Source organism: Mytilus edulis, chromosome 9 (genome assembly GCF_963676685.1).
Source record: "Mytilus edulis chromosome 9, xbMytEdul2.2, whole genome shotgun sequence".
In the NCBI taxonomy this organism is placed as follows: domain Eukaryota; kingdom Metazoa; phylum Mollusca; class Bivalvia; order Mytilida; family Mytilidae; genus Mytilus; species Mytilus edulis.
In genome coordinates this window covers 14,191,537-14,208,269 of record NC_092352.1, presented here as the reverse complement: position 1 = coordinate 14,208,269, position 16,733 = coordinate 14,191,537, and the positions used below count along the sequence as shown (strand labels likewise).

The 16,733-nt window shown below is 33.4% G+C and overlaps 1 protein-coding gene and 1 long non-coding RNA gene across 2 annotated transcripts; one reads left to right on the top strand and one right to left on the bottom strand.

Annotated features, from left to right (window-relative positions):
- Positions 1 to 2,735: 2,735 nt before the first annotated feature.
- Positions 2,736 to 8,378, bottom strand: LOC139487673 (macrophage receptor MARCO-like). The gene is made up of 3 exons (XM_071272632.1): positions 8,163 to 8,378; positions 7,211 to 7,306; positions 2,736 to 3,531 (listed from the first exon to the last, which is right to left on the bottom strand). The coding sequence occupies exons 1-3, from the start codon at positions 8,332 to 8,334 to the stop codon at positions 2,921 to 2,923; spliced, it is 879 nt and encodes a 292-aa protein (XP_071128733.1). The 5' UTR covers positions 8,335 to 8,378; the 3' UTR covers positions 2,736 to 2,920.
- Positions 4,112 to 5,200, top strand: LOC139487674 (uncharacterized). The gene is made up of 2 exons (XR_011655853.1): positions 4,112 to 4,410; positions 4,815 to 5,200. It is a non-coding gene; the product is annotated as an uncharacterized lncRNA (long non-coding RNA).
- Positions 8,379 to 16,733: the final 8,355 nt, after the last annotated feature.

Here is a 16,733-nt window from a genome sequence, read left to right as displayed (position 1 = left end):
AGACTATAACTTTTACGGTACCTGTTAATTTTGTCCGTAAAACACGGGAAAACTAACTTCAATATTATGCTCGAAGTCAGTTTACTCTTTTGACCATAAACAGTTTCTGTTCAACTTACGGAAAATTTCACAAAGGTTTGCCAAAGTTATTGTTATCTATAATACTAAAATTACGAGGTCCAATTTGTCAGCCGTCATCGGGTAAAAACGACAAATCAAAGAAATCAACTCTATATATAACTAATATAGGACAATGGTGTAGATTAAAAATTACACCACTCAGACCCTTTTGTTTTCCACATAATTAATATTGCCAATAATTAACAAGTTCCGGGTCTAATCCGATACCGATACCAATAGTATATTCACCTGTTAGCTATTACCTTATCTGTACGTTCCGCATTTGACAGGCGCACCACCAAACGGTGTATTTAGGATTTTGCTATATACACGGGTCATAATCAAAGGGTTGACACTACTAAATTCAATCATTGTCAAATTTTTCCCTATTGTAGCTTCATTCAGCAATCAGCAAGACTTTCTAAGATAACTAATATAGGACAATGCTGTTGATTAAAAAATACCCCATTCCTGGATAGCCTGGACCTTTTGTTTTCCAAATAATTAATATTTCCAATAATTGATAAGTTCTAGGTCGACGGGTTCAAACAGACAGATTTGAAAGCAGAGAAAACTGTGTATCTTATAATCGACATGACTTTATCAGATGACAATACCAATTACTAAAATAAGGCTTAGGCATAGTTATATACTTTAAGTCAGTCACGGACCCGCGATATCACGGGTGTGTACTTGTTTAATAAAACATTATGAACGACGTGCCTGAATTTTTTCGTATCTGAATAAAACAAACTGAAACGTTTTTCGCGTGACTTGCAAAATTGGCTCCCGATTACATAAAGAACGGCCGGCAAAATAGTTTTTTTTATTGACGGTGCCCTTAAAAAAAGCACGCCTTATTGATTACTTTAATATCATTTTCTTAGTGATCTCATTCTTTTAATTATGCCGTTATTGATTTTTTCACTTTTTTTTAAGGCTTAGTGTATAAAGAAGAGAACACGAATACATTGATTAATTCATTCATTTTTGCACCTCGTCCTGACCCAGGTCAGTAGCTTCTGGCCTTTGTTCACGGTCTGGTATGTTTTTAATTTTAGTTCATTTATATGTTTTGTAGTAAAGTATCGCGTCAGTTTTAACTGAACTAGTACACAATTTTAATAAGGGACCAGCTGAGGCCCACCGCTGGATGCGGGATCAGTTTCTCGCTGCATTGTAGACCCATTGGTGACCCTCGGCTGTTATCTACTCTTTGGCTAATCGGGTTGTTGTCTCTTTGACATATTCCCCATCTCCATTTTCAATTATCATATGATACGTTGTATTTTTCATTTTTTGTACTAGTGCTTATATAATTTGTCATACCGTTTTAACTGTAAGAGTAACTTAAATCTATTGTTTTCGTTGTCCCGTTTTTAATTGTGTGTTCTTTTACCACTTAATCAGTCCTCTGGTTGATATGAAAATTGAACCCCGGGAAAGTTGGTTGAAACATAAACAAAATGTAATATTGTTAAAATAATCACTGGTTTAATAGTCAATGAGACAACTATCTGTCCACAAGAGACTGAAGAGTCTGTAAGCAGCTATATATGTCAACGGAATGCCTTCAACATTGATCAAACTCCATACCGTATACCAGCAAGACTTAGACTGTATGGTGACCTGAAGTATCTTGACATCGAAACGTATTGTACTGAGTTGTCTCAATGACAATAATAATCTCTTCAGTTCATGTTATTTCACTTTATAAATGTGTGACTAATGCACTTTTCTAGAGTTTACCTTCACCAGAAACGTTTACACCAAAACATTTGAAAGCTAGGGATGTTTGAATGCAAAAACCAACATTTTACTGCATGTACATAGGTAATTCAATGAAAGGGAATTTAAGTCTTAAATACATGCTTTCTTATTAATTATTTTCGTCATTTCAGTATCTGCGAGTACTTTGTTATATCCTTTGTGTTAGTTGTTTTTGCTTTGTGTAGATTGGATTTTTTTAGCTGATTTTTCTACATTGTTTTCTAATGTTGGGTTGCCCAAACACGGTCACGGGTTGGGTAAGGGTAGGGCAGCCACAAACACGTTTAATCCCTTCACATTCTAAGTTTGCCTGTCCCAAATCAGGTGCCAGTAATTAAGTGGATGTCGTTTGTTGCTGTATAGCCCTATAATATAAGACTTCGATTGTTCATATAATTTAAATTCAACGTTTTTTATCGGATATTTTTTTTTTACTTTTTACTATCAATGTTGAACTTCGAACATTGATAGTAAAAAAAAATCCGATAAAAACGTTGAATGTAAATGGTATGAACCTTCGAAGTCTTGTATTGTAGGACTAGTTGCTGTATATCATTTTTTTTTCGTTTATTATTTTGTACACTCGTCGGTTATTTTGTTTCTCGTTTGAATTGTTTTATATTTGTCATCTCTGTGCCTTTTATTGCTTGATTATAAGGTTTGCTATTTGTTGAAGACACAAAGTTACCTATGGTTGTGAACCGGTCTACGTCATTTAGTCTCTGGCGGACAGTTGTCTCATCGGCAATCATACCACATCTATTTTTTATATAAAAAGAATAGCCCATTATAAGCTATAATTACAGTATACGTATACCAGCAATTAAGAAACAACAAAGATAAAATAAAAAAGTTTTAGGTTTTATTTCATCTTGACAAGATCACAGATATCTTTTTTTAAATTCTACAACTGTTTTTCTCGTCACGGAACTAGTCGACTAGAGCGCTCTAGCCGAACACACGACTGAGATGGAATAGAAAATATATTATGGAATTTCAGCCAATTGTATAAACTAAATTTTAAAGATATTTATCCCTTCCTATTTCTTGTGTAAACTGGGGCTGCTACATATTTTCCATAAACTGGGGCAGGTGCTTGGTAAACGGCACCAGCTGCTCCTCGGACTCCTGGGGCACCAGTTACTCCTCGGTCTCCTTTGTGTCCTGGGTAGCCTTGTGGTCCTGAAGCTCCTTGTTCTCCAGATTCACCCTGTGGTCCCATTGGTCCTTGTGGTCCATTTTCTCCCTGGACACCTGGTGGTCCTGGTTCACCTTGAACTCCTGGGGCACCGGATACGCCCATGTCTCCCTTGGCCCCCATCATTCCTGGAGCACCAGTCATTCCTGGGTAACCAGTGTCTCCTTTCTCTCCAGTTTCTCCTTGTTCACCTGGGAGTCCTTGATGTCCTGGGAATCCTTGTTCACCCTTTGGTCCTGATGGGCCTTGTGGACCGGGAGCACCTGGTACTCCTGGTGCACCGGTATCTCCTACCTCTCCTTGTGGTCCTGGGGCGCCAGTAAGACCTTGTGGTCCTGGAGCACCAGTTATTCCTTGGTCACCAGTTTCACCCTTGTATCCTGGATATCCCTGAGGTCCTTCTGCTCCTGATGATCCTTGGTCTCCCTTTGGACCTGGTGCTCCTGAAAATAGAAAAAAAGTAATAAATAACAACTTCTGCTGATATATCTGTTTGATTGTCATACCACGCTATCAACACATTAAAACACATCGAACCAAGCCCTGAGGAATCCACATGTGGCCTGTCGCAAGGTAGTCAGAGATTACTCTGACGTCCAACAACTGTTTTGCCAGACAAGCTGGGGCCGTCTGGCAAAACAGCCGTTGAACGTCAGAATAATCTCGGACTAGTCGCAAGGAAGTTATTTTCCTGTTCATCCTCTCTATTGTTGTTTAGCCAGTCGACCATATTGTCTGAACCTATTGTTTATTTGTTATTTTGATATAATAGATATAATGTGTTACACATTTGTTTTTCGTTCATTTTTTGTACATAAATTAGGCCGTTAGTTTTCTCGTTTGAATTGATTTACATTGTCATTTCGGGGCCTTTTATAGCTGACTATGCGGTATGGGATTTGCTCATTGTTGAAGGCCGTACGGTGACCTATAGTTGTTAATTTTTGTCTCATTTGGTCTCTTGTGGAGAGTTGTCTCATTGGCAATCATACCACTTTTTTTTATATTGACGAGAGTAAACATGTTATATTTATAGCATAGTATTCCGAGTTAGACAAATAAACTTTCGAACGCGTAGCGTGAGAAGTTTATTTGGCTAACGAGGAAGGCGTTGCTATAAATGATTTGTGACATGAATGACACGCCCATGACAGTCCGTGCAGAAAAAAAATCACGTTTGGAGAGAAAATTTAACAAACCGCATGATTCTGAAGGAAGCGATGATGGCAGACGCATTCTCTCTACCCATAGAGTCTCTACCAGATTGGCTTGAAATTGAACATGAACATAGCGATGATTTCACAATTTTGGTTCTCTCTCAGGTGTGTATTATTTTTTTTAAATTGAAATAGAATGATTTACGCTTATTGTCATGTAATTGTTGAGACACGGACCCCCCTTTTTTGCCAAAATGTTAAAAAGAAATGTTTTAATTTTTCCATATGTACAATTTACTACAATATTAAACTTATACCAAGTCTTAAAAAATCATAACCAGTCGATAACAATACCTTTTCTACTATCTACACGATCCCCAAGCGAAAATATTTGTTTTTACCTTGGACTTCAAAAAGGGGGGTCCATGTTCAAAATGCATGTGCTTTTAATCGGGAATCTAAATTTTTACTGTGATGTGATGTCATTTATATGCCCCATTATATTGGACCTTTATTTTTGGAAATATAATTATTTTATTCTCTTAAAACGATTTTTTACTGTTTTGCAGGTTCTTCAAGAAGTCGAGGAAGACATGTCGTTAGCCAACGCGTCGTCAACAATAGAAGAATATTAGACTGTCGCAAATTCATCCAAATATGGAACCATTTTATAACATGAGTGTTTCTCAAGCTGTGGATTATTACCACTTGGAAACATTTGACCTAGGATATTTACTTTAAGCTCTGCATTTGAACAAATTTCATTTCAATATGTTATGTTCAATTTTGGGTTTTTTATGTTCAAAAGTACAAGGAAATTTGTATTTTTTTTCGGTTCTATCTTGAAATTGATGCGTAGACGTTACATTTTTTGGTGGTCTGTCTGGCGGAGAAAACCTACACATATTTAAAGATTTGTATTTTATTATAAGAATTCAAATAAAATTGACATTTGTGTGTGTGCTTTTTTTGTAGGCGTAATCTTTTCATAAGGAGGCGGAGCTTACTCATGCAATATTGGTTAAAGTGTTGTTGGTTATTTCATGGCAGTTTTCCCATTGAGTTATATAGGCCCATGTGACCTTTCATGCAATATTATTTGGTTGCTTCAATTTAGAGCATACATTTTGGTACATGCTTGTCGTCTCTGTGTTATTCCATAAAAAGATCAAAGGAAAAAAGAAGATCCATGTTACAATTGTTTTTAATGGGAGAGGGATAAGAAGTCAACTCTAATTCTGTGGTTTTGTCCATGTATTTTTGAGACGAACCGTTTTTATTTGTCAAACTGTTTGGATTTTTTTTTCATATTATGTAAAGAGTGACACAATTTGATAAAGTTGACCAGGCTTTGAAAACAGTTCATATTACAAAAACAAAGTACTTAGCTGTAAAATACTTGGAAAATACAAGTTTTTGATTCATCGATATAATGTACATATATTTTTTATTTGAATGCAAATATGAATGCTTATTAATAAATTCTTATCACAAACAATGTAGCGAGAAAATTATAAAAAAAACCATATTTTTTTATCTAGGTTTGCTTGTTTCAAGTCGAATAATTTAATTTAAAAATATTTATTTGTAAAAGTAGTCGATGAAAAGACAAATAAATATAAAAAATCATTAAGCAAATACATTTAAGAAATGCATTTCCTGTTATAACCAACAAAGGCAGTACGCAACATCCTAAGCGATAACACCAACCTGAGAAATAATGTATTGGTAATCTTTACTGCAATAAGGCCCTTAAACAAGTTTGAACTTTAATCATTTAGCTCTTATTATGCTTTATCCTGCAATTGGGTGTCCTACTATACAGATACAGCCCGACAGATATCGCTATGCTGTATCTGTATACTATACAGATATCGCTTTTAAGCTCCGTCCACTGCCGGACTGAGTATTGTTTGAACCTATGTGACCTCAGAATGTGTATTCCAGTTGCATTCCAATGACGATGAAAATTGTCGATTTCAGAACTTGAATGTGTATAATTGTGTTACAAAATCAACCATGTCAATTTCAGCATGCATGTTTAGTGAATGTCAAGTCTGAAGCGTAGGACAACTCGTACACTTCTGTTTCAAATTAAACAATGTTTTGTTATTTGTTTTTACTGTTGAAATAAGTTGTTATGTTAAAATAGATAATTATTCAACTTGAGCGATGTATTATTGTTGAACTTTCGAGATTCTTTTTTTGGGAACCCGTCTTCAGCGTAATGTGTGATTTTGATATTACTACGCGGGCCTCAAGGGATTACAAATCGCAAATAAATGCTAAATATGTTAGTTTTTGTGTCTTCCAAAACACAAACAATATACAGAATTAATTGCAGGATAAAGACAATAACTGTTTAGTGTCTTTAAATATCAGCTGTATTTGTACTCGGCTCGAAACAGGTGTAGTAGCTCGCTAAAAGCTCGCATACACCTTGTTTCCTAGCCTCGTACAAATACAGCTGCTATTTAAAGACACTAAACAGTTATTGTCTATGTATTCCTTGTATATAAATATCCAGTAAATTCATTAGTTGTATACAAGACATAAAGATAGAGAAGGGAGTGTATTAACCAGCATCGTACCCTGAATTGTGTCTGCAGAGATATTTTTTGAACGAGCGAAGATGGTTTAGTCAAAATCTATGCATGTCAAACCGAAATCTATTACTCGCATATTTATAAATGTTTGCTTATGTAAATAATTTATGAAATTTCATTTAAACAACACTTTTAAATATAAGGGTGCATGATCAGTTGCCTACGCATATTCAGAAATGAAAAAAAAGAAGATGAAGTATTAAAAGCCTTTTTTATGGGCCAAGGGTAATTCATGTTTTTTTTAGGTCCTGCAATGCCTTTATTAACAAAGGACTTGCATCCATATAATTGATAATTATGATGTTGATTTTTGGAACTATTGACTTAAATATGAAGAATTAAGTTAGAATTGTACGTACCTGCTCTACCAGCTGGGCCTGGGGGTCCTCTGTAGTAAGCGACTGGTGCAGCAGCATAGGCATAAGCACCGGATCTCTTTGACCTCACTGATGGCTCTGTAAATAAATCAAATGTTATTAGATTGGAATGATTTAATAGATCAATTGTAGGAGGAAAATGAAATTTAAAACAAAGCATAACTAGACACAGACGCGTTTTTTTTTAAATTTCTGATCTGTCCCCAGAAGAAATATACATTTGATTATAGATTCTCTTAAGCGTCAATCACGCGCGCTTCCATAGGTTAAAAAGAGAATGTTTCGTTCTTTTTCATCATAAATGCATTTATCATATTTGCTTCTTTGTTATGGAAACCATTATCCGCAACTCATAATTTAAAACAGGTTACAGGCTTCACATAACAAAATATATTCATAATTTATTTAAACAAAAATTATAAAAAAAAACATACTTGAAAAAGTTTCAAGTAAAAAACCAAAAAATGAGAGATTAAAGAGTTGTTACAAAATATTGTATTCAATATCAAGGGTCTTAACTTTCTAATGTTAAATAATATTTTCTGGACAATTTATAAGAAGCAGTCTTGAATTTAAAAATATTAAATCCCGAATAAAGAAATCAATTGAAAATCAGAGAGTTTGAAAGAAAGATTTGCCAAATTAAATATTTTTTTTTATAGAAAATGATTAACGATTTATTTCATTGTGTGCTGACGATTCACTATGGATGACAGAATATAGTAAAGAATTTACTTTAATACTAAAGCACCAGTTACTATGAGGATAGTCTAGTTAATTAAAAAAAAGTATGTAGCGGCACTGGAAGTTTACAAAGTAAAATTGGAAAAATCTTACTGTATACTGCAGATTTGTTTTAAGTTTTGAATCCCAAATTTGAACGTAATACTTTAAACAAAATATGAAAATTGTGTCGAAATTTTAAAGAACTTACCCTCGTCATCAACAACAACCTTCATCTGCTCCATCTCATCGCTCATTGTCTGGAAAATCTTTCTCAACTCCGACATCTCGTCTTCCAATCCCCTAATCTGGCTGGAACATGATGTGTCTGGAGCCGCAAAAGCGACAGCTAAACCTATACAGAAGACAACGAGGACCTGCATTGTGAAAGTTTTCAGAAAACGATGAGCCTTCGACTGACAATACTGAACAGATCCAAGGCTTTTATATGAGCTGAATTCGAATGGAAAAGAACAGAAGTGTCAATCATTTCAGTAAACGAGGGTGTGTTTCAAAGTATAATTTGATGAGCTATAATGCAAGGCAAGCAGAAAAAAACATATTCTTGGATGTCTGGTGTACGTTTTTGTCTTTACGGTCATTTAATAGATAAGTAAATTTATCGCTTTCTTTGATTAAACTCAAACAAAATTAGTTACTGCATTTTTCAACACTTCGCAAAACCATAAATGCCTACATTTTATATTTTTAACAATTAAAACGGTCATTTTACAATTGAGAAAAGACCTTTATCTTGTTATATTTAAATCACAATTTTTATTTTGCAAACAACGCAGTCCGAATTCTATTTTTTTCCCTTAATCTACAACCATTCTTAATGTCACCAAACTAAGTCAGGAATCTGATGTTCAGTGATTGTCGTTTGTTTATGTGGTTCATAAGTGTTTCTCGTTTTTCGTTTTTTTTTATATAGATTAGACCGTTGTCTTTCCCGTTTGAATAGTTTTACACTTGTAATTTGACTTGGATGGAGAGATATGTCATTGGCACTCATACCACATCTTCCTATATCTATATCTATATATAGACTCTATAAGAATCTACCAACCAGTAAACTTAATAGTATATATATATATATATATACTTTTATTGTAAAATATGTACAGTGGATTTAAAATACTTCAATAAATAATGAAATAACAACCTTATACTTTTTATTATTTATCCGAACATCAAAGCTGTTCATTTTTCAACTATATGTGTGCTATTTATAAATAGTTCAACTTTCTGTATTTTCTTTTACAAAAATAAAAAGTACATTTCTGTATTTAATTTTCTATATTATTCAGAGCGGTGCATTACTTGTTTTTTTTTTTTTATCATTCTATTCATAATTCTTCATAAATTATTGAAAGGGTGTATGCATTGGACTTATATAGGTCTACGTAAAACAACAAATTACCTTATAACAACAGCTATTGTACTTTGTATACGAAAAGAAGGAATAACATTGTAGGAATCGGAAGATACCGACTGTGCATTGCAGGAGTTTTGACACTTGTGTATACAATCGTGTATATTATTGAATCAAGAAGTGCATTTCATTTTATTTTTTCTATTTAAAAAAAAGTTAGGATGAATGAGGATATTTGCTGGAAATCTTCAAAAAGCCTATGCTTTTTCAAGTTCAATAGTAATTTTAAGTTCTAAATTCTCAACTGTACAGCTTTATGGACAATAGGTTAACGCATACTTTAAAATGCGTTATAAATAAAATCGAAAAAAAAATGCATCCGTATGATTTGAATAAATGGAGTATTAAAATCAGATGAAAAATTGTAGTTATGGAATTTCTATGGGAAGGGAGTTTAATTTGTGATGATGATACATAATTTTGTTGTTTGATGATTCCATTTTCTTTGGAAAACCCTCATGATATTTATTCTTATATCATAATGTTATAGATCAGGTACTTGTTGTATCTCTAGTGTTAAAACTAAATCAAATGTTTCTAGTATTGAAGATGTGACGTACACAGGCTGATGTAGACCAATCGGACAGAGACATTTTCAGCTTTTTTTGTAGTCCTCGCTTATGTCATGCTGATATTTAGAATTTACATCTTTATCAAATCGAAAAATAACTTTTGACTTTGAAAATGTCACAAAAATTCATGCATTTCGTTTCATGCTAGTTCCTAGTAAGATGTAAAGCTGAATTTGTATGCAACTGAAAAAATAAATTGTTTGCAGATCATACATGATTTTGATGATATTAGATATTTTTCTTTAAAACTATCGATGATGCAAATTGTGTTGCATAAAGGACTTTATTAAAATTTATTCTTTAAACTCAAATGACTTTCTAAATAAAATTGTAACATGTGAAATGGGTTTGATTTGTTGCGATGATCTTGAAAAAAGATAGTAAGAAAAACACAGTATTGCTATACTCCTTGATAGCGGAACACCTGAGTATTGAATAAAAGTAGTGCACTGTGCCAACAGTCAATACAAAGGTTGAAAACGTGTTGTAATAGGCACTTAAACATTCACCTCAAACAATTAATCTTCCAACATATAACTTAGAAGTTCAATAATGTTTCAATCTCTCAAATAGGCTATAGCATTAGTCCACATAGCCATCCTTTTTCATCTTCTCTACTAATTTTATCTCATGTTTAATCCTCATGTAAAATGAATGAGTTTTCTATTGCTTGTGTTACAGATTCATGTCCGTAGGAAGTTGCAATACTATCCTAAAGTAACATTCAACATTGAGCGTTGTTCGTCCGTCAAGTATCTGTGATTTACCGGTACTCTCCTTTTCTTTCCAACTTTCCATGACATTCTATCCCTCTGTGATTGAAATAAAAATTCAGGTGGAGAACAAATCAAACATTGCCGAAAATGAAAGACATTGAAATCTTACACACCCTCTGGTAAGAATTGGTATATTCTCAGACTCGGACAAACCTCGTCTGAACCTAGGAAATTTAACTGTCGGGTGTCTGAAATTTTCCAATCTTGCTTTATTTTGGTGTTGAATTCTTAATATATCCTTTGATGTCTTCAAGATTACGACCAAAAATAGCATGCTACGGACGCTGGTATGTACATATGAGTATTTAGTTCTATGTATGCATTGTACAAGGTCATGCTTCTTTTACACAAAAGCTGTTGGATGTGTACTAATTGATAATTTCGTCTGGGAGAACATATTTATCAATTTATAGTTATTGGGTTGAACAAGCGTTCAGTAACTGTGGGTCCTCTTAGGTTAGTTAATTTTGTATTTCGTTTTTGTGTTAGTTGTTTTTAATTCTTCGTACAATTCTGTTGAGAAATGCCATTTGAATTTTTCAAATGGTTTTTACAGTTTGTTTTCAGTGCTGTGTTCTGTGCTGTAACGCCACTGTCCCAGGTTTGGGATATTTTAAGCGCTTACAAACATGTTTAACCGCGCTTCATTTTCGTGTGCCTATTCCAGCCAGGAGCTTGTAATTCAGTGGATTCTTTTGGTTGTTGTTTTTTATTTTCGTTTTTCGCTAATATGTTTTGTAATAAAAAGGCCTTTGGTTTTCTCGTTTGAATTTGTTAAACCTTTTTACATTTCAGGGCTTTATAAACTAACTTTACCGTATTGAATTTGCTCATGTTTAAACGGGCCGTACGATGACCTATATATATATAGTTGTCACATTTTAATTTGCAATCATTACTCATATCCTCATTTTATATTAAATTATCCTGGTACCTTTGATAACTGTTTACATCACTGGGTCGATGCCACTGCTGATGGACGTCCCCTCCCCCCCCCCCCCCCCGGAGGTTATCACCAGCCCAGTAGTCAGCACTTCGGTGTTGACCTGAATATCAATTATATGGTCATTTTTATAAATTTCCTGTTACAAAACTTTGAATTTTTCGAAAAAAAACTAAGGATTTTCGTATCCCAGGAATAGATTACCTTAGTTGTATTTGGCACAATTTTTTGGAATTTTGGGTCTTCAACTTTGTACTTGTTTGGCTTTATAAATATGTTGATATGAGCGTCACTGACGAGTCTTATGAAGACGAAACGCGCGTCTGGCATATTAAATTACAATCCTGGTACCTTTGATAAATATTTATATAAATTGTAAAAAAAAAAAAGTAATCTAATGGTTACAAACATAAACAGTTAGCTGTCTGATTTTTGGATAAGGGATATGGGTTACTTTTTTCTCTGTAAAAAAAACCATAACTTGTCAATATGAACACTTGTGGTACGTCTATCTTGAAATACTTAAATTTTGCTAAGCACTTGCCCTGTTCTACACGACCAGTATATTATTGTCCTCACTGACGCAGACCAACATAGTTTTTGTTTGTCAATACCATTATAAAACTGCATGACGAAGAAAAGAAATAATAATTCACTCGGAAACTCAACATATTATACAATGAGGAGATAGTCATATTGGTCTGAATTATTTTACCTATGAAGACGATCTGGATGACCCTCCGATTCACTACATCCCAAAAACATCGTATTGCTGGGTTTATAATTTCTACATTAGTAAATGCCTGTACCAAGTTAGGAACATTACAGTTGTTTTTCATTCGTCTGATGTGTTTGCGATTTTGATTATGACATTTGTTAAGGGATTTCCGTTTTGAAATTCTTTGGAATTTGGAACTTTTACCTAACGCTACACGAAACGTCTTTCTAAATTTATATTAGCATTTATTTGATCATAAATTGAAATTAAATGTCATATATAAAGGCAACAGTAGTATACCGCTGTTCAAAACTCATAAATCCATGGACAAAAAACAAAATCGGGGTAACAAACTAAAACCGAGGGAAACTCATTAAATATAAGAGGAGAACAACGACACAACATTAAAATGTAACACACACAGAAATAGACCAAGCATCAGACAAAATCCCACGAGAATAACAAATATAACATCAAAACCAAATACATATAACTGTTAATCTGTATACCTACTGCAAGGGATGTTAGAATCAGATGTCGAGGTAATCTGTTAAAATAATACAATCTAAGTTCAAATCTTCGTACAAAAGTATAAAAAAAAACACTTGACCTATCTACCCTTTATAGCACAAGTATTCTTCATTCTAAAACAATATAAACAAAAGGAGATGCGGTATGATTCCAACGAGACTACTAGCCACCAAAGACCAAATGAAGTGGAACTATTTTAGGTCAGCGTACAGCCTTGAAGGCTACGTCAATTTGCAAAACTCATGCCGTATTGTAAGGCATAAGCTGCTACATGACAAAAGTAAGATACTTCAAACGAGAAGAGCAACGGCTTGATTTATGGCAAACCAATAAACGAAAAAAAAAAATGAAATTATTAGTAAGACAAGATTGTCAAACATTCAATATGATTGAAATTATTAATTTTAAGCCTCATAAGAGTGTTTCCTTGAATGACAATGTTTGATGCTGTGTCCAATTATTTAGAAATTTATGAAAGATAGATGGATGAAGACAGCGAAAATTATCACCAAGGCAAGAAATATAAATTAGTCAAATGAGTGAAACTGTTTTTTAGAAGTTCGGTTTGGCTTATTTCCCTATAATTACAAATGTACATATTTGCATCAGAATCGGTAAGATACGTTTGATTGGCTGAAAGCAATGCATAGGAAAACAAACAAGAAAAAGCTGGCTTGAGATAACTTGTATTTTCATGGTTGTTGCATATTCATGTACATGTAATTACAAGAATTGAACCTCTCTTTTTTAATAATTTTACAGGATTGTAAAACCAATATTCCTGCGCACATTTCTAGTATGAAGCGCTTCCGTTCCTGCTTAAGATGATTGCAATTATCTTTAAAACGTTTTGGATATCATCATGAACGTAATGTAGACAAGACCTACATAATTTTTTATTTTGTTCAAAATTGTGCAGAATTTTTGGTTGTTGCCTTTTTGATTTAGGTAGGAGGAGGTGGCATTGGAGAGTTTAATATAATCTTTTATTTACATAAATAACAAATGTGATCCTTGCAATGTTAACAAGTTTGGCCGTGATTATACTTGATAAATCTTTAAAAAATTAAGAAAATATTTCCAGAAAAAATATTTTGACACAATACATAATAATCAAAAGGTATTACACAATAAAATATTAAATGGAAACAAAAACTTATTGCAAATAATCTAATTAATATATGAATATATATGTAATTATTCAGTTTGTGTTTTATAAAAAAGCTATATATATTGCAAGTAAGCCAAAGTTGAGCCTTCTATTCTGGGATTAGAACAATTTCAAGTAATAGGTATTAAGATTACGTTAAGAAGCAGATATCATGCAATTATTCTTGATTTCATTTATCATGGAAAAGGGTTCATTTCGGGTCGTCTGCGACTTTGGCATTAGGTTTACAGGCAGACACAGGATGTCTGTGGTTAGATTACTACACACAACATGAAAGTGTTCTCCCGACAATCATTTAATGTTTTTCTCTTGGTTAATGGTCACAGAAGGTGTAACATATATTGTTTGCAGAGGTATGATGAATAGATAGATAATTAAAACTGGGTTTTTGTTTCCTTTAGGCGATGCCTAAACGTTTCATCTCTTAGAACAATTATATCAATTTCAAATAGAGCATTACATGAAATTAGATTAAAGAAACGTATAATAAAATAGATTTAAAGGCGTTAAAATAAATTTACTGATTTGGCTTATCTATTTGGGTTCTTTGTTTATATTTTTCGATATAGAATGAATTATATTTAATTATGTAAGTAACCGTTACACGTGCTATTTTACAAAATTAAAGAACTTATCATATATAAGCTTTATTCAAGTAAAAATGGAGAGAGATCTGGCAAAAAATGACGATTTCAACTTCCACTTGACAAGTACGAACTTTTAGGTGGGATCAAGGACGTATAACTAATATACGTCCTTGGTGGGATTCACAAATATTTAAGGTTAAAAATCTATTATAGCATACAAAACTAGTCTTATTCTAACATTATGTCATAATTTTGATAATGTTATCAAAATATGTGTAGAAGTGCAGAAAGATTGCGAAAACTGTTATTTTGATAGATTTTTTTTTCACGAACAAAAATATGAAGGTCCAATGATGCAATATTGTTTATTTTTTACTTTTTTAAGTTCAAATACATGAGCATTCATCTTGGTTCTAATTTTCCTGTACTACAAAATTACAAAAACTGTAATTGGAAGTGGATTATCTACCACATAATCCAAGAGGGTAAAACATTTTTTGTATGCATACAAAATGGTCTTTTTTGCAACACATATGGATATACAAAATTAAAAGAAATGGTATGATTGCAAATGAGACAACTAACCACGAAGTCAAAACAGCAAGGACGTAAGCATCTGTTAGTCATTGTACGACCTTCAACAACGAACAAAACCTATACCGTATAATTAGCTAATGTGTAAAATAATTAGAAATAGAAAACTAACAAATATTGTATTTATGATAAAACAAGAAACAAAAAATAACAGATTTCTTATATCCTCAGTTTATAATGCAATACATAAGATGTCGCTTAAACAATCAAACATTGTCATTTTAGCCTAAATACCAATATATTGTGCAATGTTGTCGGTTTTTTTTAACCTTTTTAATTCTTTGTTTCACATTGATTTATAAACAAAACGATGAACAATAAAACAAATATGATATACAGCAACAGACAACAACTACAGCATTACATGTTCCTCACTTAAGTCAGGCACATACAGAATAAGGCATGGTTAAACACATATTTGTGAGGGCCACCCCCTAACAAGGGACGGTGGTGTACCGTGTAACGTAAACAGTAAAAAATCTATTGAAACTCATCTAATCGATACAAAGTACAAAAAACAAGTAAGAAAATCACAGACTTGAAGTGGCAGGTCATTTATACATCCCCACAACAAACACTTGGCACATATCTGAGAATACTCAGTTACTTACTGGTAGTTCAAACCCACTTACATGTGACTGTTACCACTCGCCTTATAATTACAGCCCCTCTGGACATGAGCGTCACTGATGAGTCTTATGCAGACGAAACGCGCGTCTGGCGTACTAAATTATAATCCTGGTACCTTTGATAACTATTATTACTGGGAATCTAAACATAATTCAACATGAAAATCTCCGAAAGGTAATTTCCCATGGTCCTAAGTTTAGAGAACACCAACACATCAATTGGAACCAACACATCAATTGGAACCAAAACTCAGAATGCGTAAAAACAATCAGGTCTCTGACAAAACGTGTCATTCATAAGTTGAAAAACTGTGTGAATGATCGACCAAAGTCCGTTTCAGAGAAAAAAAGGTTGTGAAATGTCTATCATCTCTTTATGATAAGTATGTTGTTGTTCCTGCGGACAAAGCTTCAAATAATAGTTTCTATGTATGTTAATTGTATAGTTACGAATGTCTTGTAAAATAATTTGGAAAAAATTAGCACTCAGGTTCTCCCACATACAAAGACATATCATTTGACAAGGATGAGGTTTTGGCGAATCATAAGTCCTTCGATCATCAGGCTTCAATGAACATTACATTGAACAACAAATCGGAGGATTTACCTTGTTTGTATTAGATACCTAAGCTTTACAAAATTACGTACAAACAACAGTTCATTTCCGGCTCATCTGCGCGTTCCACTAAAGAAATGTTCATGTCCGCAGTGAAAGAGGGTCTCCGGCTCATCTGTGAGTTCCACTTAAGAATTGTTCATGTCCGCAGTGAAAGAGGGTCTTCAGAAATACTGTGAAACTGTTTACTCGCGTAGTGGTTTTAACCGT